The sequence below is a fragment of the Erpetoichthys calabaricus genome, chromosome 1 (assembly GCF_900747795.2).
Source record: "Erpetoichthys calabaricus chromosome 1, fErpCal1.3, whole genome shotgun sequence".
NCBI classification, from domain to species: Eukaryota; Metazoa; Chordata; class Cladistia; order Polypteriformes; family Polypteridae; genus Erpetoichthys; species Erpetoichthys calabaricus.
Window position 1 is genome coordinate 296,447,094 of NC_041394.2, and position 27,679 is coordinate 296,474,772.

General features: G+C 37.0%; 1 protein-coding gene across 1 annotated transcript in view; it reads left to right on the top strand.

Annotated features, from left to right (window-relative positions):
- The window catches only part of nav3 (neuron navigator 3), a 573,826-nt gene that overhangs the window by 392,676 nt on the left and 153,471 nt on the right, over positions 1 to 27,679 (top strand). The window contains 1 exon segment of the mRNA XM_051926210.1: positions 7,908 to 8,027. Coding sequence (XP_051782170.1) covers positions 7,908 to 8,027 — 120 coding nt within the window.

The window sequence follows — 27,679 nt, forward strand, 5'->3', positions numbered from 1 at the left end:
TACACACAAAAAAAGTCAGAGTTATAGAACTACAGTTTATAGCCACTTCTTTTATAAATGTCAGATCGACTTAAAACTATGCCTGTGTGCTGGCGCTTTTAACCACTCCCCACTACCTCTTATCAATAACAATATATGATATAAAATCTAATCACCATATCAATTTGCCGATGTTCCTGAATGGCTTCCTTACTACAGCCCATTGAAGGATAGAGGGAAAAAAGGCAGAAAATGAAACTTCAGTGAATGTGAACTTGAGGTATTAATGACTAAACAGGAGATTCATAAAAATATTGTTTTTGATGGTCTCTGTGTGGAAGTCACAAATAAATGAAAAATACAGCTGAGCAGCTGAGTGGACAGAGCATAACTGCAATGTACCATCATGCAGTGCTCAGACCACTGCCAGTACACAGCATTGACGCAGGCTGTATGCACAGAATTGTAAGATATTAAGAACATTCTCTTTGAACTTGCAAAACAAAAATAAATAAAATCATTTGCCAATTAAATGTCAGTAGAGGTTGCTGTTGCCCCTTTAAACCCAACAGACAGAAGCTCAGGACACAGGATAAAAGCACTAAGAAGTATTTTAATTCTTCTTATTATTATTATTACCAGTGCCCTAAGCACCACAGCCACAATAACACAGGCAAGAAAGACAATAAACACAATTCTCTCTTTGTCTATTTTCTCCTCCACACCTCCCAGCAAGCTTTGTCCACCTCCATCCGACTCTGGCTCACTTGCTGTGTCTTCAACAGTTCTTTATATAGTTCTTGTCCTGGAAGTGCTTCTGGTCTTCCGTCCACATGATTTGCCAATACTTCTTAGTCAGACAGAGAATCAAAGTTCTTTAATCAGCTTGGAAGCGCCGTCCACGTGACTTCCTAGTACTTCTGATCTATAAGGGAAACATGACTCCCCAGGTCCTGGTGGCACCCACGGCACCCACAGCACCCAACAGGGCTGAGAAACCAAACTCCCATGATGCCCTGTGGGAATCTGGGGTAACGCTACACTCCAGGGGAGCTCACATCTAGTGTCTTGGGGGAGGCAGTGTCCACAAGTAGCTGCCTTCCACCATCCATCCATCTCTGGGGCGTCCCGGCCTGTTGAGCTGCTGGCCATCTCTTACACTCTTTATGTACACATCTTTGAATTGCAATTACATTGATGTCCTGAAGCCATTCATGTTTCTGCGCTATGCTGTGCAGTACTGCACAAGCCATCACAATGTGGCAAACTTTTGTAGGAGCCGTACAGCAGTGTGCCGCACAAAAATTCCAAACACTGCTATCTATCTTTTAATAAACAGATGGACCTGTTCTATCACTGATCTTGTGGACGAGTGCCTTTCATTATCTTTTCTCTTGTTCTGTCCCCACTATCACCTGAAATATTTTATACTAGTTGTCTGTAATGTACTAAACTTAATTGCAATCCTGTCAGTTAGACTTATTGTCCAAGAAGCCAACCATTACACAGAGCTCGATCCTGAAGTTTGCTTCCCGCACTACTATTTGATAAAAATAAAAGAATCACAACAATGTTAGTCAGACATATTAGAACATCATAAATTAGTTCTTATTAAATTAATGAAAGTGCTTTCTGTTTGCAAAAGTAAATTCATCCTGTGATGCTGTAATTATCACGTTTACTGCCATTCCATTACATTAGGAAAATCATCAATCACTGCAAGTTGCATTTAGATCTTGGCTTTTTTACCCTGATAGTAAGAATATTACATGTATCTTAAGTATACCATCCCATACAAATGGTGTGATGCATCTCAGGGATGACTGCAAGATTTCTGGCCTGTCAGGCACTTCACACTGAAAAGCATTAGTTGCCATATACCTTACAGTTGTTATAACCAATAAGGCAACAAGGATTGCATGACTCCTGCATGATGGTCTCTATAATATTTAGCACACTACTCCAAGAGGACAGCTCTAGGAAGTCTAAATCTGTTTGTAAGCCAGTCATTATCATAAACCAAAAACTTATTGTAAACCCTGGAAACTTACTTTAGCCTGCCATAGGCAGTATCCTCCAAAAGAACTACTGCTGCCATTGCAAGATATATTGTAAAACACTCAGCACTGTGTCTTTTTATAGACAAAATAGATAGGCCACACACTAAGGCAATTAACATTAAGCATATACGTTAGACATTATTACCAACATTGAAGACATCTATATTGCGAGAACATACATGTCAATTACCTGTGATAAAATTAGTTCAGGAACATCGGAATGCGACTGACACATCATTGAAATGTGCAGGGAAATGAGAATTTCTGTTTACTGCATTGTTATACTGCCTGGAGTCCCTAAAAAAGTCTGCTTAGGACAAAAGGATGGTCAAAACTTGCTGTAACTTTAAGCCAATTCGCACAGCAAGGTTTAGTTTTATAAATCCCAGCTTTTGCGTAAGAAACAAACAAAGGCCTTAGGTCACTAACCAGCAGGGAGTGGTATACAGCTAGCTAAAGACTATGTCCCATTATATACACATAAGTTAATAAAGTTTATTATAAACTCTTAAGATCTCACCAACATTATTCCTGTGACTGATCTAGAAACAGGCCTAGTTCAATGTCCAACCTTACTGTGTTAAATATCACTTCAAATTACATATTTATGTGTTGTCTGAAGTGCACTAATAATGCAACCTATGTGATTTCAGTTACTATTATATATTATACAGTATATAATTATTTTCCAAGCATATGTTATTTGAACTTATAGAAATATAATATAATATATTAAATATAATAAATATAGGGCAGAGTGGTGGCTCTGAGGCTAGAGATCTGCACTGGCAATCGGAAGGTTGCCAGTTCGAATCCCGTCAATGCCAATAGGGACTCTGCTCTGTTGGGCCCTTAAGCAAGGCCCTTAACCTGCAATTGCTGAGCGCTTTGAGTAGTGAGAAAAGCGCTATATAAATGCAAAAAAAAAAAATTATAGTTTTGGTAACTTTGAAGAACAGATAAAAACACAAAATTAATCTTGGACAAAATTAGACTCCATTTCTGTCTTTTTTTTTAGATTTAGTAAAATTCAAAGGTAAAGCCTTCTTCAGAGCTTATTAAAGTTGGAATTTATAAAACAAAACTTGATGGAAGAACTTACTTATATTTATGACAAATCTAACTAATAAGTATGCAACATTTTGGAGAAAGCGGGAAATGACGACCCCTTTGATCACGTAGGGAATTGCAGGAAAACCAACCAAATGACTCACATGTATAATATTTAATTTCACAGAGCAGTTGTTATAATGTGCATTGACATGCCAAACTTATGAAACTTTGAAAGTGATGAGTGTAACGTTTAGACTCTTAAGAGGACCAATACTGTGTATCTGCACTGAAGAACTTGCTTGCTTTCCTCAGTTTATTTTGGGTATCTGTTGTTGCATCTGAAGATTAGAAACCAATGCAATCACTTGTTGTTAATAATTGTATGTTGAATAAATGAAGTTGTGATTCACTCCCTGCATACAGAAAGCTCTAAATCGCATGCCCTACGGAATATTCATAGCTTAATGCCTTGGAGACTATGCAAGTGGTAATACATGAAAGGAACAAGCTTTTAGGGACTCATCTGATTTTTTTGTCCATAATGATGACTGGCTTATGAGTCAATTTAGGTTCTCAAGTGCCATTCTCTTGGAACTCTTTTGTGGTGGGTCCAGACTTAGAAGGACAGACCACCTGAAAGCAGACTCTACCTGTTCACATGCAGGTGTTAACAATAACGGGGAACTGGCAGACAAGTCAGAAATATCTCAACTAAGCCCCAGCTCTGTCATAGCTCACTGTACTGGAAACCATAAACTGAATGATGAGGCGGTACATTCAGCTTTCATATGGTGTAGGTGTACAGGCCAACATTGCAACAATGTCCAGTTTTCCTAACATAATCAGAGCAACTGACTGCACTGCAACTGCAATAATGGACCCTAACATAATGAGGCTGCTATTGCTGTGAACCCTAAGCAGTACCATTTCATTAATATACAAGTCATTTGTACCGCTAAAATGAGACTGATACATGTTATGGCTTGTTGACCTGAGACAACCCATGATTCGTTTATTTTGAGGAAAAGTAGCATTGGTAGTTGACTCGCTAATGGTGGTGTATGTCATGGCTGTCTTTGTGGTGAGGTAACTGCTTGAACCCTCAGTTTTTCATATGCTTATACTATTCTTTGAGCAGCAATCATGTCATTAGGCGTGTCAGGTGATAGTTACCGCCTGCTCAGATTCTGGCATCTTACGCCATTCCCTGATGCCAGAGTGCTGAGAAGATGTGCTACAATGCTGTAAGTATAAACCACAGAACTTCTCAAATGCAAGTTGGGGTGTTTGGATGCATCAGGTGGGTGGCTGCTTTATTAGCCAATAAAGTTCTACAACCTCGTAATTACATATGTCTGAGCTTGATCAGTGTAATCCAGAGATGGTTGTTAAAAAGATGGCAACCAGGCAGGGTTCGAGATGCGTTCACATAACTATATTTATAGATGATTGTGATTTGTAATGGGTAAAATGCATACAAACTTGCATACTCCAAGTTTTCAAAATACGATTTTTTTTTTGGCGTACACAGTTTCCTGTTTTTTGGCATCCACACAAAGTTTTAGAAATGATTCCCCTGGACAGAGGCAGGGAGAATACCATCCACATAGAGAAACAAGCATTTCTAAAGACTTTTACAGTAGCGCGATATGACACCGAGTGTCAAGGAAGCTGATATTCGGCTGCTCCAGCATCTTTCTGACTTGTGTTTGTAAGAAAGTGTCTTTACTTTGTAATTAAACCATCCCTAGAAACCAAAAGTGCAGCCTTCTCCACCACAAGCATAATGATGTTTAAACCTGCTTTGTAGACATGGAGACCGTGTGTACATTTAGAGGTCCCAGCTCAATTACCCATCTTACATTAGTTTTAGGACAAACTGCTCACCATACCAATGATAATACCTCACAATTGCCTTCAACAGCTGTCTATCAAACAAAGTATAATTATCCATTGCTATTTACAGAAGGTCTCTTACCATTGATATTCATGAATTATTAATTCTGTATTGCACTTGTGCTTCTGACCGCCATATCAAGTGCCTGGAGCAATATTACCCCCTGTAAACAGTGGTACATCAAGTACTCTTGCTCAGCAGGATCTTAATATCTGAAAATGCTTAAAAGGTCATATTTCAATGAACTTATACAGTTACTGTATTTTTGTCAAAAATATGGTAGTTAGACTGTTGCAAACAATCTTCACTAAGGATGTGGATAATTTAATACATATACGTAAGGATTCATTACCATAAATAAAAAATGTTATGTTTTAAAAATACATCATTCAAGAACAATAATAGGTTTGAATAAAAACTTTAGATTTTAAAATGATGTCAACTTCAAGTGTAGACAATGCTCTGCTCAAGACCTTGCATGTAATGGTAAAGCACATTCCCTTATATTTAGACGAATATAGGAATAATGCAACTTACATGCAGCTTTCACCGTGGAGTTTACATAATATACATCCATCCATCCATCCAAATATTTCATAATCCGCTTATCAAATTTGGGGTTCCAAAGGGCAAGAGCCTATCCCAGTAACCACCCCAAGACCAGTCCATCAAAAGATACATTCACACCCACCATCACTCATATCGGGCCAATTTAAAGTAGACAGTTACACTTAATGATTTTGGGAGCATATCCAGAGGAAAACATCTACAGACGCAGAGAAAACCTGCAAACTCCACACCAGTAGTCTTCAGGACAGAATTCAAACTAGGATTCTGGAGGTGTGAGGCAGTCCACCTACCACCATGCTGCGAATGTAAATTACAATTTTTATATAATAGGTATTTCCTGAAGAAACACAATGCTTTTTTATATCTCTTGCTGTCCAGTGTTTAAGACAGGGGTCTCCAACTCCAGTCCTGGAGAGCTACTGTGGCTGCACATTTTCATTCTAACTCTTTTCTTAATTAGTGACCAGTTTTTGCTGCTAATTAACTATTTCCCTTTATTTTAATTGACTTTTCTTGAGACTCTGACCGCTGAATTGATTCTTTTTTCTTTAAACGGCACCTAAACATAAATTTGATGTGAAGTGAGCCAACAGGTGACCAACTACGTTGGGGCCTCAAACTCTAACCAACTTCACTTCATTCAGTTTCTTAATTTGAAGCCAATTCTTGTTGCTAATTAAATCCGTTATTTGATTCCATGGTGCTCATTCTGCCATGGCAGACATTTCCAAAACTGATGATTTTCTTTTTGAAGAGTGCTGTCAAAATGTTTTGTGGACCTGAGCAGATCAACATTACTGAGACCTTCGCCTTTCTTTATTTTCAGTATATTGTATGATGGAGGCAGGTCGTTGTTTATGTGCTGCTTCATTTTGTGTCTTAATTATGTTTGGTTGCTAATTAAGGAAAAAAGAAATAATTAAGGGGCCTGAGTCTTAAGTTGTGCATCAATTAAAATTAAGGCAAAGAGTTAATTAGAAGCAAAATCTGGTCACTAATTAAGAAAAGGATTAGAGTGAAAACCTGTAGCCACAGTAGCTCTCCAGGACTGGAGTTGGACACCCATGACATAAGTCCTATCTTTACTTTGCTGTGAAGTTTTGGTCTCTAAATCAGGTTTATGCCAAAGATTAGATAATAAAGAAATGTTGAAGCTTTTCTTCGTAATTTAAGAAGAAGGGCAGGAAAAGCAAACCAAAATCAAGAGTTGCTTGCTGTTTTTAAAAATATGGATCTTTTCTGATTGTGTGTTTCCCACCCTCTTGAATCAGCCTTTTATCTTTATTAAATGTATATAATTTTCTGTGTGTATTTGAATGATTGAGATACCAATACCTTTCCAGACAGAGACATACTGTATATACATATATCTGAGACTCCAGACATTGAAACAGGAAAGCTGATTTAGAGTATCATGGTACTGTATATCAACATGTATAGACCTTAAAAAAACCATCATTTTCCAGAGTCCTTAAATTTGAACTTTATTGGTCCTGGAACAGAAAGGTTGAGAGGGCTGGGAAAGGCATTCAATTCTGAAGATTGAAGCTGGGATGAAAGACAAAACCTAAGGTAATGGTGCAGAAAGGCATAACCAGTGAAGCAGTTCCTAATGATCGACAACAATTTAACAACAAGTAGTGTCTGTTATCTAAGATAACTGTGTTCTTGACCTGCTGATTGGTTGTTAATAAATTGTTCATTTATCATTCAGGGAGAGAGCAAGAGTTCTGCCACATACTGATAGTGATAAGTGTTGCCGCTGCCTCATAGCTCCAGAGCCCTTGAATTTGAACCTCAATAATCTCACTGCCTGTGTTGAGTTTGAATGTTCTCCCTTTGTCTACAATGATATTTCTACTGGCACAGCTATTTGCACCTCTATCCATTAAATATACATGTTGCTTTATGTAGCTGGTAGCTCTAAATAATTCCAGTTGGACTAAGTGGGGATGTATATGTGAATATACCATGTAGTGGACTGGAGCAGCATCCAGGACAAGTGCTGCGTTCTTTGGAATTCTGTTATTGCTGAAATAAAGGAAACCCTCGACTGGATTGAGAATGTTTAGTATGTGCCCATATCTGTACATGGCATCTTCTAAACCCCAACATCATTGTTTTTGAGTTCTAATGGCTATGTCCGCACATTTTTGGAATAACACAAAGATTACAAAGATCCGTCTATCCATTATCCAACCCGCTATATTCTAACTACAGGGTCATGGGGATTCTAGAGTTTAACATGATTTCTTGTTTTATTATCGTGAACTATTTGCACATTTATTCATTTAAAGCAATCTTTACAGAGTTAACTAGATTACAATATTGCATTTGTTCTCTTCCAGGTACCTGACAGATGGTGGTCTTAATCTTTACTCACGCAATGTGAATCGTGTTCCAGATCTTGTGGCATCTCGTGATGTAATTCAGAGGGGGGTAAATGAGGTGCCGGGAGATGCAGACAGGTAAGTGCATTTTAATTACTTCTAAATTTGTGATAATTTATTCTAAAATGAAACCAAAAAGCAAAACAAAAACTAAAAGAAAAGTCACCATTTCTACTGTGCTGAAAAGAAAAGTGCACTCCTTAGTAGCTAGGAGAATCAGTCATCCTTCAGGATAAATTGTTGATTCATGAACTGGCCTGCCTTCTTTGTTTTAAACACATGTATCTTTCATTTGATTTATTTGGAACCACCGTAGAAGACATACCATGTTGAACAAATGAATGTTTCAGTTTGTACTGTTAATTAACTTGAATTTTCAATAAGAAAATGCAAATATGAAATACATACTCCAAAGAACACATTACAGTCATTTTCTAATAAAAATGAATCAATAACAATAATAAAGCGAGTGTGGCTTCAAAGAGGCTTGCTTTTGGTGCATATTATCATCTCTATATTTAAAAATAGCTCCCCTAAACACTTGATTTGCATTCATTTCAGATTGTACCTACTATTCCTTCTTTTTCAAGTTTACATTTCAAGGATTGATGTGGTATGGTTCAGCCGTTCTTTGTCACAGCAGTGATAAGACTAAAGCTGTACTGCAATAGTGCCAGCAATAGTCATACAGTTAATTTAGATTGATGGCATGTGTAGGATAGTATAAAATGAGTTTGATGGTCACAGAATTTAAACTGGACATTAGAGCCGGATTGATTGAACTGATGAAAATCAATATGATGCGAGTCTATCACTGCATGTGGCACTAACTGATGTCTTTGTAAGATATGTGTCATGAGGGGCTGCGGGTTATAAGAATGCAGAGGAAAATATCAGAGGGAAAAAACAGGCGGCTTTTGGCAGAGCAGCGATGGAAAAAGTATTGATGTGAAAAAAGATATCCCCTCTAACACTCACTTATCAGTAATGCCTGTTTGTTGTGTCTCAGTTTTTATTAATCGGATTCTTTTATTAATAATGTACTTAATTCACATTGTAACATTACAGAGAATAGTCTTTTTTGTTTTCATTTTCTCAGATATTCACTCAAATACTGATATAATGGTTGCATCTTTTACATAATTTATAGTTATTTCAGTTAATAATTCAATAACCATTAATACTGATTTAATCAGTTAAATGAGCATGTACAGTAAGAACGACTGACAATCAGTCATCTCCTATACTTAATGTATAAATTAATACAAGATAGTTGGAAATGAATGAAAATGAATGAATGATAAATGATGCATATTTATCAACATGCTCCTCTGCAGTAGCATTTTGGAATTTGATGAGACTGCAATTATAGGAGATAATAGTCTCCCCATGTGAAAGTCTGTCTCAGATCATCTAAGTTGGCGATGTTTGAAAACCTTCTTTATGGTGATGACACTTATGATTAAACTGCTGGAGAATCTAGACACCCTGAATTTTAATCTGATAGTGGCAGAGATAGCTATGCTAATGCCTTTTTTCGAGGGAAAAGTTGAAAGAACAGTCCAAATACAAACAGGGTTCTGATATACACGTCTGATCTTTTGTCAAGCAAAAAAAAAAATAAAAAAACAAGAAAGTTAGATTCTTAAAATTAGAAATCTACATGTAATTGTTTTTTAATGCAAGTTGTAGCTGCTTTTACTCCAAATTACCAGCTTGTAAATGGGATTCAGCAGAAGCCTGACGCATTGAAATGATTCAACAGATAAAATATCTTCGTTTTAAAAAGCTTTAGTAAAAATTCAAAGTATATCAGTTCACACAAAAATAGACAAAATTGATATAGCAAAAAAAAGAAAAGTTCTTGTTAAGAAAAGTTCTGTTTAAAACGTATAAATTTTGTTTCGTTTCTTTAAGTTTGCTTGCAGTTGAATCGTTTCTAAACGTTACAAAATCACTTCTAAACGTTTTTGAACCATATCAAAATGGTCAGAAAGCTGTATGCCTATCCCGTTTTCATGCTGTAGATGGGTCTTTCAGTCCTTGCTAGCACTGGGACCTCTTCTAAATATCAACTGCCTCAATTAACACACTGTATCTGAGTTATAGCAAGAAAATTCTATCTCATATTAATTTACAGGGGACTGTACCATATTCTAATAGCTATGAAAGAAAATGATATTCTATTCTACTTAAGCAAACACTAATATGAGTTTAACTCAAAGCTTTAACTTTCTAAGATTGGCTCTTACACAAGTCATTACTATGAGAATGTCCTGAGTTAGGACTCTTCACTTTGTGCAAAAGTGCCGACATCACACGGCGCCCAGGCGGTTCCAAGTTGCCTATTAATCCCCCATATATGTTATCATCGAATAATATGGAGAACATCCATCCATCCATCCATTTTCCAACCCGCTGAATCCTAACACAGGGTCACGGGGGTCTGCTGGAGCCAATCGCAGCCAACACAGGGCACAAGGCAGGAACCAATCCCGGGCAGGGTGCCAACCCACCGCAGGACACACACAAACACACACTAGGGCCAATTTAGAATTGCCAATCCACCTAACCTGCATGTCTTTGGACTGTGGGAGGAAACCGGAGTGCCCGGAGGAAACCCACACAGGAAACCCACGGAGAACATGCAAACTCCACGCAGGGAGGACCCGGGAAGCGAACCCAGGTCCCCAGGTCTCCCAACTGCGAGGCAGCAGTGCTACCCACTGCGCCACCGTGCCGCCCACATGGAGAACAATAAAAACAATATGAAAAACATCCATCCATCCATCCATCCTCTTCCGCTTATCCGAGGTCGGGTCACGGAGGCAGCAGCTTGAGCAGAGATGCCCAGACTTCCCTCTCCCCGGCCACTTCTTCTAGCTCTTCCGGGGGAATCCCAAGGCGTTCCCAGGCCAGCCGGGAGACATAGTCCCTCCAGCGTGTCCTGGGTCTTCCCCGATGTCTCCTCCCAGTTGGACGTGCCCGGAACACCTCACCAGGGAGGCGTCCAGGAGGCATCCTGATCAGATGCCCGAGCCACGTCATCTGACTCCTCTCGATGTGGAGGAGCAGCAGCTCTACTCTGAGCCCCTCCCGGATGACTGAGCTTCTCACCCTATCTTTAAGGAAAACAGCAAAAAAATAAAAAATAATAAAACTAAACTGTCAAAAACCAACTACTAATGTGTTCCATTCAATGACAAACATTTCAGCACATGCAAATGGATTTGGTAATGAACAGTATACCATGCCATATCATTTTCTAACCCTGGTTAATCCTTATCCCAGCAAGCACAATGTGCAAGACAGGCACAATCTTTGGCCAGGATGGCAGTCAATCAAAGAGAGAACCAACACACATACAATAGGGCCAATGTGACATCATCATTCCAGCTAACCTTCATGCCTTTGGTCTGTGGGAGGAAACTGGAACACCCAGGCAAAATCCACACAGACATGGGAGAAAATTGCATCAAGAAGGACCCGAGACGCAAACCCTGGTCTCCTTACTGCAAGCCAACACTGCTACCACTGCGCCACTGTGAAGCTAAATAATAGAAGTAAATAAGTAATTTAGTCATATCTCTTTTTAGTTAAAAAAAGTTAAATATGGACCCATTACTGTCTCCAGTGTCAAACTGTACCTATTGAAGAGAAATGTGAACTGAAATTCCTGTTGTATGCAGTTCTTATTTATTTTTTTTATTTTGGACTTTTTCATTTTCACATACATGGTGCCACCCATGTACAGTATATTGCTTTTTAATACTTGAACTTGAAGTTAAACTGAGTATGGAACCAAATTGCTTTTGATAGACTGGATTTTATACAAGGAAGATAAATACAATCACATATAAATATTTCACAATGTTGTGTTCCATGAGAATGTTTTTTTTAATACACTCCCAGATTATACATAGTTAATTGTCTTTTTAAAAATCTCTGACTGCATTTACTTCATTAACTGAAGTATTACAGTAATAAGTTGTACATAATGCAAGAATACTTTCAAACTGTTGAATCTTCATGGACAAGAGACACAATGTGAGATGTTGTAATAAGCTGTTTATTTTTTTAAGGGAAAATCAGTAAAATGAAGTAAATGTTTGAAAGATAACACAGTAATACTTCAGTTATTTCAGAGATTTTAGTTTATTATAAGAGACTTCATTACCAGAGGTAGATTTTACATAGGAGGAATAACAAACCGAGAGGGCTTGCTGGGTGGTTTGTGGGGGTGTCATTCGGCACATGCCATCTGCTGTCTATTTCCTTGACCACCCTACAATGCAGCAGCTGTGCATGGTCAGTGGTGGTTCATTCCATATGGCTCCAAATTCTCTCTTCTGCCTCAATAAGACATTCATGACATTGGCTTCACCTCCCACCTCACGAGTGCTCAGAGGCAAAAACGTTTGCCTTACATTCACCAGCTGTATTAGATGATCCAAGCCAAGATCCATAAGGAGACTTTCCTCTTTAACAGCAGAGAGGCATCACTGAAGTGCTTGCAGGTAAAGTGCTCTCTCAAGACACATCATCTTCCATGCTCTGCACAGGCTCATTTCATGACCATGTGGTAATCCCAATGATTCTGCTACTTGGCACTTGTTTTCTCCCACATCTACCCTCTTTGTATTCCACAGTTTAGTTTCTAAAGATATTTTTTACATTTTGGTGAAGTGCTGGGTAAATTATGTTTATTACTTTGTATTAATATAACTACAGTTCTTGCAAAATAACAAACACTCCCATATAATAACTTCACATTCTTCAGCACACACAATAATCCACTATTCTGGATTACTATTCTGGGTAAGGAACTTGTGCACAGACAATACAGTACTCTATCAGAATGGTATTTTGCACATGTGCCATAGCGAGTTTTATCCAGACTTTATTATTAAAGAGTTTCATTCTCAGAGGATTTGTTAACCGAGTTGTTACTGTCCTGCATTTACTCTTTTTTTATAACCACATGCTGGTTGAAAAAGAACACAATTATAATTGATATGTTTTATAGAAGAATGTTACTGTTGATCACTTGCATTTTCTCTGTTCTCTGACTTATACACAGATAGTTATGAGTCAGTTATCTAATGATTGCTGAACATGATACACTTTGAGGAGAAATAAAAGTCACAAGCAGCTTTGAATCCTTATGGGCATACACCTTCAGAAACATTCTTGGCTCTCCAGATGTGCCACAGGTGATTTAGGGAATTATTTTGTAAACTAAAAAAATAAAAATGTTAAACAAGAATTAAGTTGTCTTTGCTTATGCAGATGTTTAATATGAAATTGTGTATATGAAAGATCTATATGACTGGAGAAATGCATACAGTAGTATTGAATGTGTAAATATAAAATTAAACTTTATGAATTTTAATTGTTTTACCTATTACATTTTTAACCAGAATCAAACGTACAGTACTTATAACCTGTAGCTGAAGCTTGAAAAACTTAAACAAAATAATAGTTTTACAATATGAAACTTCTAGACAGCTTCCAAGTTTGAGCACACTTTAACCCTAACACTCACTGGTGATCATCAGTATTAAATGGTATGTCTGGATTTATTAAATTTTTCAAATTTAAAAATAAAATCACTATCAACTTAATGACCTCAAATCAAATATTACATTTAACAGCACATAGAGTTTTTGTTTTGTGGGGAAAAAGGGTTATTTATTCTCTTATAGTGTCTCATTTTGGCTAAATTTAGTCTTTATAATGCTAAAAAAAGTACTACTTTCAAATTACCATGTCAAATGGAACAATGTATTTGAAGAGGTGCTATAAGACAAAGAATAAAAGTGGGAAGGTAATGCAAATTATATAAAATGCTAAGGTATAAAACGTAAGTTTTTATAAAAAAACGAAGAATTTAATGTTAAAATAAGTATTAATGGAGAAAAAAAACATCAGGAGTTCGGCTTTCTGAGTTGCTGCAGAGAAGGGATATAAAGCCGAGGGAATGGTAGGCAAGCATCAGGAAAGCTATGAAACAAAAACCTTAAAGGAAGATAAAAGGACTTAAGGCAAAGTCAATGTCTGAAAAAGGAAAAGATGTGATTAGAGATTAGCTAGCTAGTCATTCGATGCAGGCTGAGGGAGAAATATGTGAACAAAGTCTCAGAATCACTGCAGTCATTAATGCTTGTGTTTCTTATACTTAGTATAATAATAATAATGGTAGTAATAATAATAATAATAATAATAATAATAGCCATAGTTGGAAAAGTAAAGAGTACATAAGTGATCCTAGAAAGGTGTTTTAGTTTTACAACTCCAGCCTACTTTCTAAATTATTAAGTAATGTTGTTCTTATTTCACTCAATTACATTATGGGATAATTCCTACAAATGTAGCAAAGTTTGCAGAGGGTGGAATATTGCTATAGGAGTAGGGATGTATATAATGGAATAAAGGGTTAGTTCAGTAAGTAAATTTTATCATAACTTTATTTACAAGGTAAGTGACATACATACTGTAAGTATACTAGTGTGAGCAATGAAGGTCATTCTGAATTGAACAGAAATCTTGAAAAAGACTATTGATGAGAAATTGTAAAGCATGGTTCTTCATATTGATATATTCAGACTGCAAATTAGAATAAACATGACAAAGAACGGGATATTACTCAGAAGCTGGAGGGCAACAAGAAGAGGTACAGATTTTAATGTAATTTTAGTACTGTGCTTGAGAACCCAGATAACATGTAGAGAATTTGGCAAGATAAAATGCTAAAATATAAATTTTTCCAGTAAATGTCTTTCAGTAAATACATACTCATTTATAAAGTGAGCTTTTAATTGTTGAGATGGTCAATGACTTCAAATATGGCAAGACTGCTCCGGTAGAAGGCTATGGGTCAGCACAGAGGAAATTTGAAAAGATGAGAGGGAGGAATACAGAAAAGGTGAAATGTACTTAATAAAAATGGCAAAACCAGAAAAGCTTTTGAAAGCAATCACAGAAGAAAAATTGAAACAAGCTATTATGAAAAGTATTTTTAAACCTTCCAGTATAAGAGATAAAATATGAAATGTCTAGCAATTATATAATTAAATGAATTGAGGCAATTAAGAGCTTAAAAGGGAATTAAAACTAGAAGACTGTGTTTGCCTCATTTGCTCACACCCCTTTGCAGTAAATGAATAGTAGTCTATTATAAGAGAAGTGCCTAGTAATAAATGTGTAGGCTGCTTCACACAAGAGCCTCAAGATTATTCAGGCTTTTCATAATGTAGTGCTGTAATGCTGTTTCTTAGGTATTAGAGGTACTGTATATTATTATGATTAGTTAGCAGAAACACAAAGAAAAAAAAAAGATACATTTCTTTCAACCTGCCTGAAGAAGGGGCCTCGGTTGTCTTGAAAGCTTGCATATTGTAATTGGTTCAGTTAGCCAATAAAAGGTGTCATTTTGCTTGACTTCTCATCTGACAATTAATAAATGTTCTGGGGGCTCAAATGGACAGAGCCATGAACAACCATTAAAGCCCTCAGTGGATTCTTCATGTGTTTGTGAAATCCGTTTAGAATGCCCAAGGTTAATTACTCATATTGAGTCCTCTGTGGATAGATGTGTTTATTTATTTCTAAGCAAATGGATTACATTTTATGTGTCTATACCAGAAATGTCATTTTTAACAGAAACTTTGATTCTAGTGATTTACGTCATAAGATTTTGACTTCTCCCTCGATCAGATGCGTTTAGTTGATGGCACAATTGTGCAATGGGGACTGAGTTCAAACCACAGTCTTGTTATTGTTTGAACATTCATCCTATTCTTGCATTGTGTTTTTTGTTTTTCTCTCAGTACTCCAGTTCTCCTCAGACAGTCCAAAGAATTGTGTTTGCGCTCGATTGTGTCTTTTAATGAACTGACCCCTTATCCTGAGTTGGTTGCTGCCTTGTGTTTAGACTATTGGGGTAGGCTCTGGCTCTCGGTTAAGTAGAGAGCAATTGAGTGGGTGGATTTCATTATTAATATTTCAGTCATGTTAAAAAAATGCTAAAGTAGCAGAATTATCAGTCTGTGCAGTTGGTAGAATTCATACAGATACTGTAAATTTGGACAAAATTAAAATTTAGTCAGGTACGATGCGGTTGATGTTTAATATAGGTAAGCATAAAGTTTTACACAATAGAAGCAAAGATATTAAACATATTTAAACAATGTAGGATTTGTGGCCTAAAGTATACATGGTGATAAAGACTTGAGATTCCTTTTTGTTTGGCAACATCAACCAAACCATCGTAAGCCTGCTTTCTGTTGTATTTCCATCTCATGTTTCACAATACTTTCCTGAACCGATCATGAAATTCAGTTGTTGATTTGGTACCTATGCTAACCTGGGACTCTCTTGACAAGAATACTGCAATTTTTCATTCACTGACTGGTTTACGCCTGTGTTGTCATGCAGATGAAAAGTGTATACGTGAAACATTATTGCTCTGCACCCCATTTTTAATCATTTGATTTAGTTATTTCAGTTTGTTTTATTTCATGCAATATTTGATTGTTATTTAAAATACCATAAGTGTTCTGGATAGCAATAAAAGTGTGAGTACTTATTGGCATTGCTCAGAGTAGATTGAAAACTTTTCAATTAACCATATATACTGTCCTCACAGGTGGCGCAGTGGTAGTGCTGCTGCTTTGCAGTAAGGAGACTGGAGGAGATTGTGGGTTTGCTTCCTGGTTCCTCCCTGTATGGATAGCGCTTTGAGTACTGAGAAAAACGCTATATAAATGTAATGAATTATTATTATTAGCAAAGTAGGTGGTAGAAACACCTGCACACTGCACAATGTAAAACAGTGTTGAAAAAAAGAAAAACTAACAAAGATAATTTTATCCTCAAAAGTATTTCAGAAGAATCAGTTTGCATGGTATTCACTGATACATCCAGACATTTTCAGGACAGTAAGTGAGGAACCAACCTGGGATGGAACGTCCAGTGTTTTCAGAACACACGAACACACACATGGTAAAACTTATAACTTTACAACCAAGAACAAACCCCTGGGAGAACTAATATGCAATCTTCACAGTAGTCATGACAATGGCAAGTAATCAATCTCAGGTCCGTGGAGGCACACAGATGTAGAACAGAAATGCCCTAGCTATACAATAATTCAAAACAGGCACAAAAACCTGTAATTGCATTGTTAACTTGGGTGTGCAGTGCTACAGTGCTGCCGTAAAACATCAGCAGCCAGAAACCTTAGTTTACTTCAAGGCTGGGTGGTATCTGTGTAACTTGTACACATTCACTTTGTGTCCTTGTTGGTTTTTCCCTCAAAATATTCTGGTCTCCCTGCACATCAAAATGACATGTGTATTATTTAATTAACAAACTTGTTTAATCCAATATGAGTGAAAATGGGTGTTTGCTTTATTATTCATTGCAGTGATCTTGCACAATTGGTTTGTCACCTTAAATTATCTATTTGGAATAAAACAATTGCTTTCCAGTTAAAGGCAAATTTGTCAAAACAATACAAACATAAGAATAGCATCATATACATATCATAGTTGGACTTCCTAAGCTTTTCAAGAAGAAAAGGAGAAACTTCAGTAGATCTGATAAACCATCCATCCATCCATCCATTTTCCAACCCGCTGAATCTGAACACAGGGTCACGGGGGTCTGCTGGAGCCAATCCCAGCCAACACAGGGCACAAGGCAGGAAACAATCCTGGGCAGGGTGCCAACCCACCGCAGGACACACACAAACACACCCACACACCAAGCACACACTAGGGCCAATTTAGAATCGCCAATCCACCTAACCTGCATGTCTTTGGACTGTGGGAGGAAACCGGAGCGCCCGGAGGAAACCTACGCAGACACGGGGAGAACATGCAAACTCCACGCAGGGAGGACCCGGGAAGCGAACCCAGGCCCCCAGGTCTCCCAACTGCGAGGCAGCAGCGCTACCCACTGCACCACCGTGCCACCCTCTGATAAACCACCTCTATTGAATACCCAGAGAGAAATGTGCTATTTAAAAAAAAATTGATGAAGAAGTGCTGACTCGATTGACAGGCTGTGCACTAAGTCTGTAAAATATGATTGAGTCTGATTACTGTGATGCTTTTCATTTTATCATATGTTACACAAATATCTTAAGCCAAATATGCAGAACAATGCGAAATGCAAATGAAGCTCAAATGTGAGATAACTTCAGTGGGAAACTATTACTTTGCATCATTCATATCATTTTAGATCATTCATTAATTTCCTTAACTGATTAAATTATCTCTAAAACTGTTTATTGTGCCAATCTGTCAATCTAAACCAAATAATGCCCTCTTTAACCACTTAAGTACTTTAGATTAAGTCAACATTGAGATTTTTCTCTTACAATCTGTGGTAAACATGTTTTGTCATTTGTTATTAAAAGCACTTTTATTTTTAATAATGTGGCACAGCGTTGGAAGACTTTCTAAATATATTCACCATGCAATATAGATAAAGCTGTATGAAATATTTGATAGGCAAGGCCAGTGGAGGATAAACTAGGAGATGTACATACAAGGAAGTACATTTCCCTGTACACTTATAAATTAATAAGTGCCTCTGTTTTCAGGAGCAGCAATAACATGTGTTTTGCAGAATCCATCATGGAATCTAATATAGTTTTTATGTTTTTAAAGGACCTCTTGAAATCAGGAATGGAAAAAATAGGGATCAGAATTGTTTGGGCTATATATGAAAGGCTTTTTATAAGGATGAGTGTTCCAATTTAATGGCTTGTATGGACAAAAGTGATTTATTAAAATATAACAAAGTAGTACTATAAAGTATTCAAAGTGAGACATAAATCTTCCTAGTGTGCCTTTATAACTCAGTTATACATCATTTGTTGTTCTTCAGAAAAAAAAAAAAAAACTTGTTTACAGTGGCTAATTGTGTGTAATTTGTTCAGCTGAAAATGTTAATAAGTGTATAATTAGCTTCTGATTTAATGTAACCACTACATATACTGTATGTTATTCAAGATATGTTAAATGTCCCTGTATTTGTGGAACCCCTTGAGGGTTACATAACTTCAGTGTCATTTATCCAGGCAAGCCAGTGCATAATTTGCTGCTTTTGGGTCTGAACCCATTTCGTTCAAACCTGTTGGTGAAGATCACTTTTCTGATGCAGCTGATTTCATTCCACTTTTTTTGTATTTTGTATTACAATAAAAAGTATTTAGTATTTTGATTGCTTTTTGAATTCTTTTGAGTCACCAGCAGCACAGGAACCAATTCAATTTTCTGAACATGCTGTCCCAGCACAAACAATTCTGATGCTCTGTCTTATATACACAAACACACACACACATAGAAGAGAGACAGACAGATAGTATGTTCAATTCTCAATGGAGTTTGCAGGCCTCTTAGGTTAACTGTTGATATTAAATTTGTCTCATATGAGTGATTATGGAAATTAAGTTGAAATTTAAAAGAAATGTATACTTTAAAAAAATCTTTTAAGGATAATCCTATTTTAAGGCAACTTACAGCATTTTTATAAAGTAGTACTAGGGTGTTGTACCGTGTTAGCCATTATGAATGTAGAGAAAAACCAAGCAAAATGACACCTTTTATTGGCTAACTAAAAAGTACAATATGCAAGCTTTCGAGGCAACTCAGGCCCCTTCTTCAAGCTTGCCTATTGTAATCTTTTTAGTTAGCCAATAAAAGTTGTCATTTTGCTTGGCTTTTCTCAGCATTTTTATAAAGAAATAGTTATCTGCATATAGCAAATGAATGACTAAATCAACAGACTTGCTGCTCTGAACACTTTTCATTATATTTGCTGTAGTACATTTACTGAAATAACCTTGTCCAGTTATGCACTGGTCTGTTGTGGTCTGATGTGCTTAATTATTTTAATAATGATCCAATTCACGTAAATTTAGTAGGACTTTATGGTTATGCGCCTGTCTTACAAATAGTGATGCCCATAATAGAACTAGTCATGTTTTGTTTGTATTATGGAAATATCATTCATCTAGACCCACATAATCCTGCCAAGTGTAGAATTAATCAAAATGACCTAACTTCCATTAGGTTGGCATAGTGCTTAATGTTCCTGACATACAGTTCAAGAGTCCTGAGTTCAAATACCAGCAGCCTAGTCGCTGCCTAGTTCAATTTTGAAAGTTTTTAAAAATTCTGCGAGGGATTTTGCTAAGCATATTCCAGTTCTCCTTCTAAATCCCAAAGATGTGCATGTTAGGTAATTGGTGACTCTAAACTGCCCTGCATTAGTATATGCTGCTGCCAGAGGGTCCAGCTACCTGGTTTGTTATAAATGGTTATCTTCTTTTAATGGCCATAATGGGGTTTCTTGTCAACATTTATAGCACCAGTAAGACTAGTGTCACATACTGCATCCACGTTTTGTATTTTAATTTCATTTACCTTAAGCCAAACCTCAGAAAGTATAAGGATTTTCAAAGGTATAAAGTTTAGCTTTCAAAACGCACATTTTTAAAAAATTAGATGGGAGAATATAATAATAAAACTACCAAAATCCAAAATATTAGAGCTAGTGGAAACTTGCCAGAAAAACAACAGGATATTAATATGTATTGATCCAATATGAAACCTAAAGCCACTTAAGCCAATGTGCTATATATGTGAGAAGAAGCAATGACAATATAGTCAAGGGAAAAATCAATTTCTAATACTCAGAGAAGAAGATGAGAAAAGGTGCTTTGTAATTACAAAATATCCCAGTATGAACAGAGGACTAAAAAACTGATAAAAAATGTAGTTTTACTATATATTAAAGGATGGTTTCGTATGATTGCTAATTGATTTTAGCTGCTTTGGCTGTCTCACAGCCTCAGGGGCATAGAGTCTGTATGGTGTTAAATGTTCTTCCCATCATTGTGAGTTTTGTCTGACCAATTCATTATCTTCTTACATTTGAAAGACATGCACGTTATGTTGATGGCTGAGTCCAAATTGGGACAGTGAAAGAGAGAGTTTGATTGTTTGGTCCCAAGATTTCAGAATAGAAAACTTGGTAAAGAAAAAGCATCAATCTTTTTTTGGCTTATAGTTCAGTACACAGGTGTGAATATGTAATGTAAACTATGATTTAAAAATGTAACTTTCCAGTTGTTCTGCACAGTGCATTACAAGACCTTAACAAAGACTTATCTGGGTGTTAATTGCATTTACAAAGTATCAGTAAAGTGGTTATTCATGTGTGCAATATGGCCGCCCAAAATAACATCATTTTGGAATTATCAAAAGTGGTTTAAGTGAGACATATGTCTCTTGATATTGCATACTTCAGTATAAGACTTGGGAATCTTTCATATTCATAACTAATTTTACAAGAATAGCAAATCCCACACTGCACAGAGATGAGTAACCACTTTACTTTATATGCATAATTAAGACAAGAAAGCCTTTGTTAAGGTCTTGTTACATAACAATAAATGAGTAATCCATGCATTTTTGCAGTATGTAAAGTGTTACTAGCAGTAAATATTGAATACAAAGACCACCCATGTGTCACCTCACTGCACTTTCCACCTTGCTCAAAATGGGTCTTCATTTGCTCTTCTTCTTCTTCTTTCAAGGTTAATCTTTTTCAGGGTAGGAAAATCATACATATTTAGAAATTGGTCGGGCCTGAAAGGACAAGAGGGGCTAGGGCATAATTAAAGGAAGGATTAATTTTAACAAGACTGACACAAAGAGAAACAGAAGGTATTTACAAATAGTTAAAAAGTAATTCATTGGCTGATAAAATAAACACATTAAAATTAAAATTAAAGTTAAAATTCAAAGTGAAAAGTGTTTAAGCCACAAGTTGTTAAAGAACATAGGAAAACAAGGACTAGCACCGAAACAAATGCAGGACATGAAAAGACACGAAAAGTTCACTGGCTGAATGCTGAATTATAGCCGATACCTTTTTGTAAATTGTGAGGGAGATATGCAAAATGGCATCAGGAGACTGATGAATAAATGCATTTGCCAGCAACTGAAAATGAACAGTGTGTCTGGACATAATTTGTACATGAGTGATAGAGTAAAGGGTCTACGGCAATTCAATAACAAACAAAGTCTGATATTTCTTTTATTCTTCAGGTAAAATGTTTCATTGTTTATTGTAATTTTCTCTGCTCCTGTGGGTATTCTTCCAGGATTAAAATGTCTGTTTCTGATAAGATTAAGGATACATATGTGCCTATTTTGTTAATGGTTGATTAGAGGCTATAGGTAGCTTATTAAATCAATGGGTAAAGCTTTCTTGACCTAGTGAAGGTAACTCAGACAATGATATGCTAGGATGATATTAATAAAATATGAGGAATTTTGCTTTTTCGTTAATATATCTCAGTTTCAAGTAATAGTTAATTTTAAATCTAAAGCTGAAGTGTCAATGTTACAGTTTTACATTATGTTAATTGTGCATATTTTTTGTTTGGTGGTTTTGGTATTACAGGAGGATCAGTGTATTTGTTCATGGAATACTAATTAGACACAGGTAGATAGACCATTGTAATTTTTCCAACATATTGGTGGGTCGATTGCAGTATTATCTTAATTTCTTTCTTTAGGCAGATTGCTTTTGCATTATCAGTAAATCAATTTGCATAGTTTGTATCTGATAGATTAGCTTTTAATTACAAATTAATTCTTTACTTTGTGGATATTAAAAAAAAAGATATATGAGACATTTTAATTTTCACATTTTCTAATAGAAAAGGTTCCTAAATAAAAACCAGTATCAAGAAAAATGTCGGTAGTAGTTTTCCAAATTTGTACACATCTTGTGCCTGTAATTTGTGACAGTGAGAAGATATATAAGATATGAATTAACTTATAGGAGTCTATAAGTTAATTCATAACTTACAAGTCCACTGAAGCAACATAAGCAAGAAAAAGTGCATCCATCTAGACATGGAATTCATTGCTCAATGGTTTTGACAACCCTGTTGCTGAAAAGGTAAATTAATTAAAAGTATTAACAATACATGTAGTTTTGATGTAACCTGATTTGACTTGAGGAGAGGAGGGAGGCTGCCCAGTACCAGGCAGAGTTCTAGATCCAAAAGTCCATTACTGCCAAAAAGCTTCTAGGAGAGCTATAGATAAGCTACATCCACACTAGATAAGCTACGTCCACACTACTACATTTTCATTTAAAACATTTAAAACAATACCATCCATATTGGCATTTTCACATCATTTATGAAAGTATCTCCATTGACAATGAAACGACCAAAAACAGATATGATGTAGACGTTCAGCTTCAGTGCAATCCCTGAAGTGGTGGTATTGCCACCGACCGTGAGATTTATCACAACACTGTAGTGACTGTGTGATGAAGCGCATAGGAGTTCATGGCAGTATCCTTTTTTAAAATAAAAGCAGTGCACCTAAGCTTATTGGGTGTACGTGCACATGGTAGCATAGCTGTACATCCCCAGCATCTTTATTGGGGACATTGGGTAATTCACATGCACATGTTGAAGAAAGCGGTGTCCGCTCTTTCTTCCATGACCAAGTGAACCAATCAACAAATAAGATGTTGTAATGAATATAATCTAATCAGGACATGGCCACATAATAAGCACAAACCAATCAGAGTGTAATCTGAGTTTTTGCTTTCCCACATTACAATGTTTAGGTTGTGTGTTTTTTTTTTTTTTTTTTTTTTTTAGAAGTATACAGCTCTGAAGAGAACTTTCAAAAGTTTCCATTTTCAGGGACTGAAAATACTGGACTAGTTGTGGACGAAAGGTGGAAATGAAGGCTAACGTTTGTTTGTGGCACAGTGGGTAGCGCTGCTGCCTCGCAGTTAGGAGACCCGGGTTCACTTCCCGGGTCCTTCGTGCGTGGAGTTTGCATGTTCTCCCCATGTCTGCGTGGGTTTCCTCCGGGTACTCCGGTTTCCTCCCACAGTCCAAAGACATGCAGGATAGGTGCATTGGTGATCCTAAAATTGTCCCTAGTGGGTGTGTGTGCCCTGCGGTGGGCTGGTGCCCTGCCCTGGATTTGTTCCCTGCCTTGCACCCTGTGTTGGCTGGGATTGGCTCCGGCAGACCCTCGTGACCCTGTAGTTAGGATATAGCGGGCTGGATAATGGATGGATGGAAAACATAGTTGTGGGACAGGGCTTTAAACATAAGCTTCACCAGTAGTCCATTAGGCTTTAAGGCTATCATTACCGTTATGCAGAAACATTTCAAGGCTTTTTGGACATTATCTTACTCTCCACTTTTAGGATCTTTTCATTTTCACTACTATGACCAATTTTGACATTAGACTCTTGCTCCTCGTGTGATTCTATTCATCATTCCTTTGTTCAGCTCTTCTAAACTCACAGGTACTGCTTGTTTCTGCAGACTTGTAGAAAGCTCATTTGATTCCCATTCTCAAGAAGTCATCTTTGACTTTTGCTGCTACCAAGGATTAGTCCAGGCTACCTTCTGTAGTTTTAACATAAAATACTGGAGTGCATGGTTCACCAGCAACTCTACCTATGTTTTTTGATCATCAGACTTGCAGGATCTCCTCAAATGTGTTTTGCTTCCACACACACAGGTTTGCTCTTTGTGATAAATACCCTTGGATCCACTATAGGTACTTCCCTCACCTCTGCCCCCATACTTCTCAACCCTTCATGGATTTTTAATATAATTGTATCTTATGGCATCTGGCAATGCACAACCCAGAATTGCATGGATGGGTGTGAACCTGGTCTGAGTTATAATTGTATGTTTTCTCTTTATTACTAAGCTTGCTTTTATTTTAAATTTATAAATTAACAACACATTGTATGCAGTTCTGTTAGCTAAGCATGCACAATGTTTATTACTGAATGTTTCTTCCATCCACAGCCAAAAGTGACTTTTATAATTATTCTGCATGCTTAAATTTTTATACAAACAACTACAAGATAGAGAGGAGATACCAATGATAAAACAGTGTCTGATAATAAGTTCAAAGTACATAGAATGAAATGTTGGCATTTCCAAGAAATGTTTAAAATAGTAGCTATGACATTTTCTAAATTCTAAAATTCAACATACATGTTCAGTTTTTTCTGATGTTCTCCAAATATTTAATACTGCACATATATCTATCTTTGTCCACACCAACAAAAGTCTGGAATTTTAAAATGACTGGTAATTCTCAGTTTTCCATTTGTTTTTTTATAGCACAGTGAGTTACACAGTTATTACATCTTACACTGTTTGCATAGACTTCATGATTAAGTAAATGATTTAAGTATCAGTACTAGTGATAAAAATTGTGTGCTTTATAAAAAGTTGCCAAAATCCATTCTGTTGGAACAGTGGTATATGCTTTTTTTAATGGTTCATAATTAATTCAATAACATTTTTTACTTTCTTACATAATTCATCCATTCAAAATACACTACAGCATGCAATGATCTGATAAGAAGCCACTTTTGATAAATAGATACAATTTATATATTAATGGCAAGTAATTCAGATTATAGTATGTTACATGGATATTTTTAGCCAAATGAGGTTGATAAAGCTTCAGGATCACTTCAAAAAATTCAATCTGTTTGAAAAATTTCAGTCTGGTTTCCGAACTTCTCACAGCACAGAGACAGCCCTGGTCAGAGTCACTAATGACGTCCTGATGGCTGCTGACCAGGGCTCTCCATCACTCCTTATCCTCCTGGACCTTACAGCTGCATTTGATATGGTAGATCATAATATTCTCCTTCATCATCTTCACTATACAATTGGACTTTCTGGCATTGCTTTGGAGTGGTTCGAGTCCTATCTTATAGACAGGACTGAGTATGTGGCCTTGGGGGATGCTAAATCTCATACACACATTGTCACCTGTGGGGTCCCACAAGGATCAGTCCTTGAGCCGACCCAGTTTAATATCTATATACTACCCCTGGGTCACATCATCCGCAAGCATGGAGTTTCATTCCATTGCTATGCCGATGATACGCAGCTCTATGTGAGAATGGATTCGACTTCTCTTACACCTCAATCAACTATTTCCTCTTGCTTGGATGAGATTGAGGCCTGGATGTTCAAGAACTTCCTCAAGCTGAACTGCACCAAAACTGAAGCTCTTTTAATTGGCACCCCCCCATCAGCTTCGTTCCTCTGTAAATTGTATTTCCTTTTCTGACTGTACTATTACCACTCTACCCTTCTGTTACAAATCTGGGTGTCAAGTTAGACACCCATCTGTCATTTGATATACATATCCATCACCTTTGTAAAATTGCATTCCTTCATCTCCGAAACATAGCCAAACTCTGTCCCTACGTCTCCCTCTGTGATGCTGAAAAGCTGGTTCATGCCTTTGTCTCATCCAGACTAGACTATTGTAATGCACTCCTCATCGGGATACCCAACAAGAGCCTTCAAAAGCTCCAACAATTTCAAAATAGTGCTGCAAGAATCCTGATGAGGGTGCGGAAATATGAACATATCTCGCCAATCCTTCGGTCACTTCATTGGCTCCCTATCCATCTCCATATCGAATACAAACTCTGTTTGTTTACTCACCAGTGTATCCATGGAAATGCTCCACAATATCTTGAAGAACTCCTTATATTACAATCCACTACAAGAAACCTCCGTTTTACAAATACCCACCGCCTTCGTCGCCCTGTGACCAAACTTCATACAATGGGAGACCGAGCCTTTGCAGCCGCTGCTCCACGGCTCTGGAATGCCCTACCAGAGAGCCTAAGAACACAGCAGATTGTGGGCTGTTTTAAAAAACAGCTAAAGACTTTTCTATTTAGGAAAGCATATTAACAAGAATGCTATAATTATTGTTGTTTTATCTCTGTTTTTATCTTGCCTTGCCTTTGTTTAAACTTTTTATGTTGCACTTTGAGATTTACTGCTAATGTAAAGTGCCCCTATAAATAAAATGCATTTATTATTATTATTATTATTATTAAACCAAATCACTTCCTGCATTTTGTCATTTTTATGGTCTTATGTTGATGGACTGATACAGTTTGGATGCTTTAACAGATTCAGAGCTATTTAGAAATAAAACAGCAACTTCTGTTTGTAGGCAGATGTTAGATGAGCAAATAAGCAGAAAATCATTACTGAGCAAAATAATAAATAATAATAATAATACTTTGCATTTATATAGTGCTCTTCTCACTACTCAAAGTGGCTGGAGTGCCAATCCTGCCACCAACCCCCAAGTCTTCCCTGTAAGTTGGAGAGCCTGCTTGCAGTGCTGGATGCAGATTAATGTCATACCCAGGACAAAGCAATTGTAGGTTAAGGACCTTGCTCAAAGGCCCAAAAGAGCAGAGTCCCTATTGGGATTTATGGGATTTGAACCGGCAACCTTCTGATTGTCAGTGCAGATCCCTAGCCTCAGAGCCACCACTCCGCCTGCTGGTTACCAACACTGATATAATGTTGTATTAGTACTGGTAGGCCTGCTTAACTGAAAATGTAGTGTTAAATTTATAACTTTTTTACATATTGCTAGTATTTTAACTTATTATTAAGTATATGTATTAAAATAAAGAATTTAGAATACAATCGCCTCCCTGGTGAGGTGTACCGGGCACGTCTAACCGGGAGGAGGCCCCGGGGAAGACCCAGGACACGCTAAAGGGACTATGTCTCTCGGCTGGCCTGGGAACGCCTTGGGATTCTCCCAGAAGAGCTAGAAGAAGTGGCCGGGGAGAGGGAAGTCTGGGCA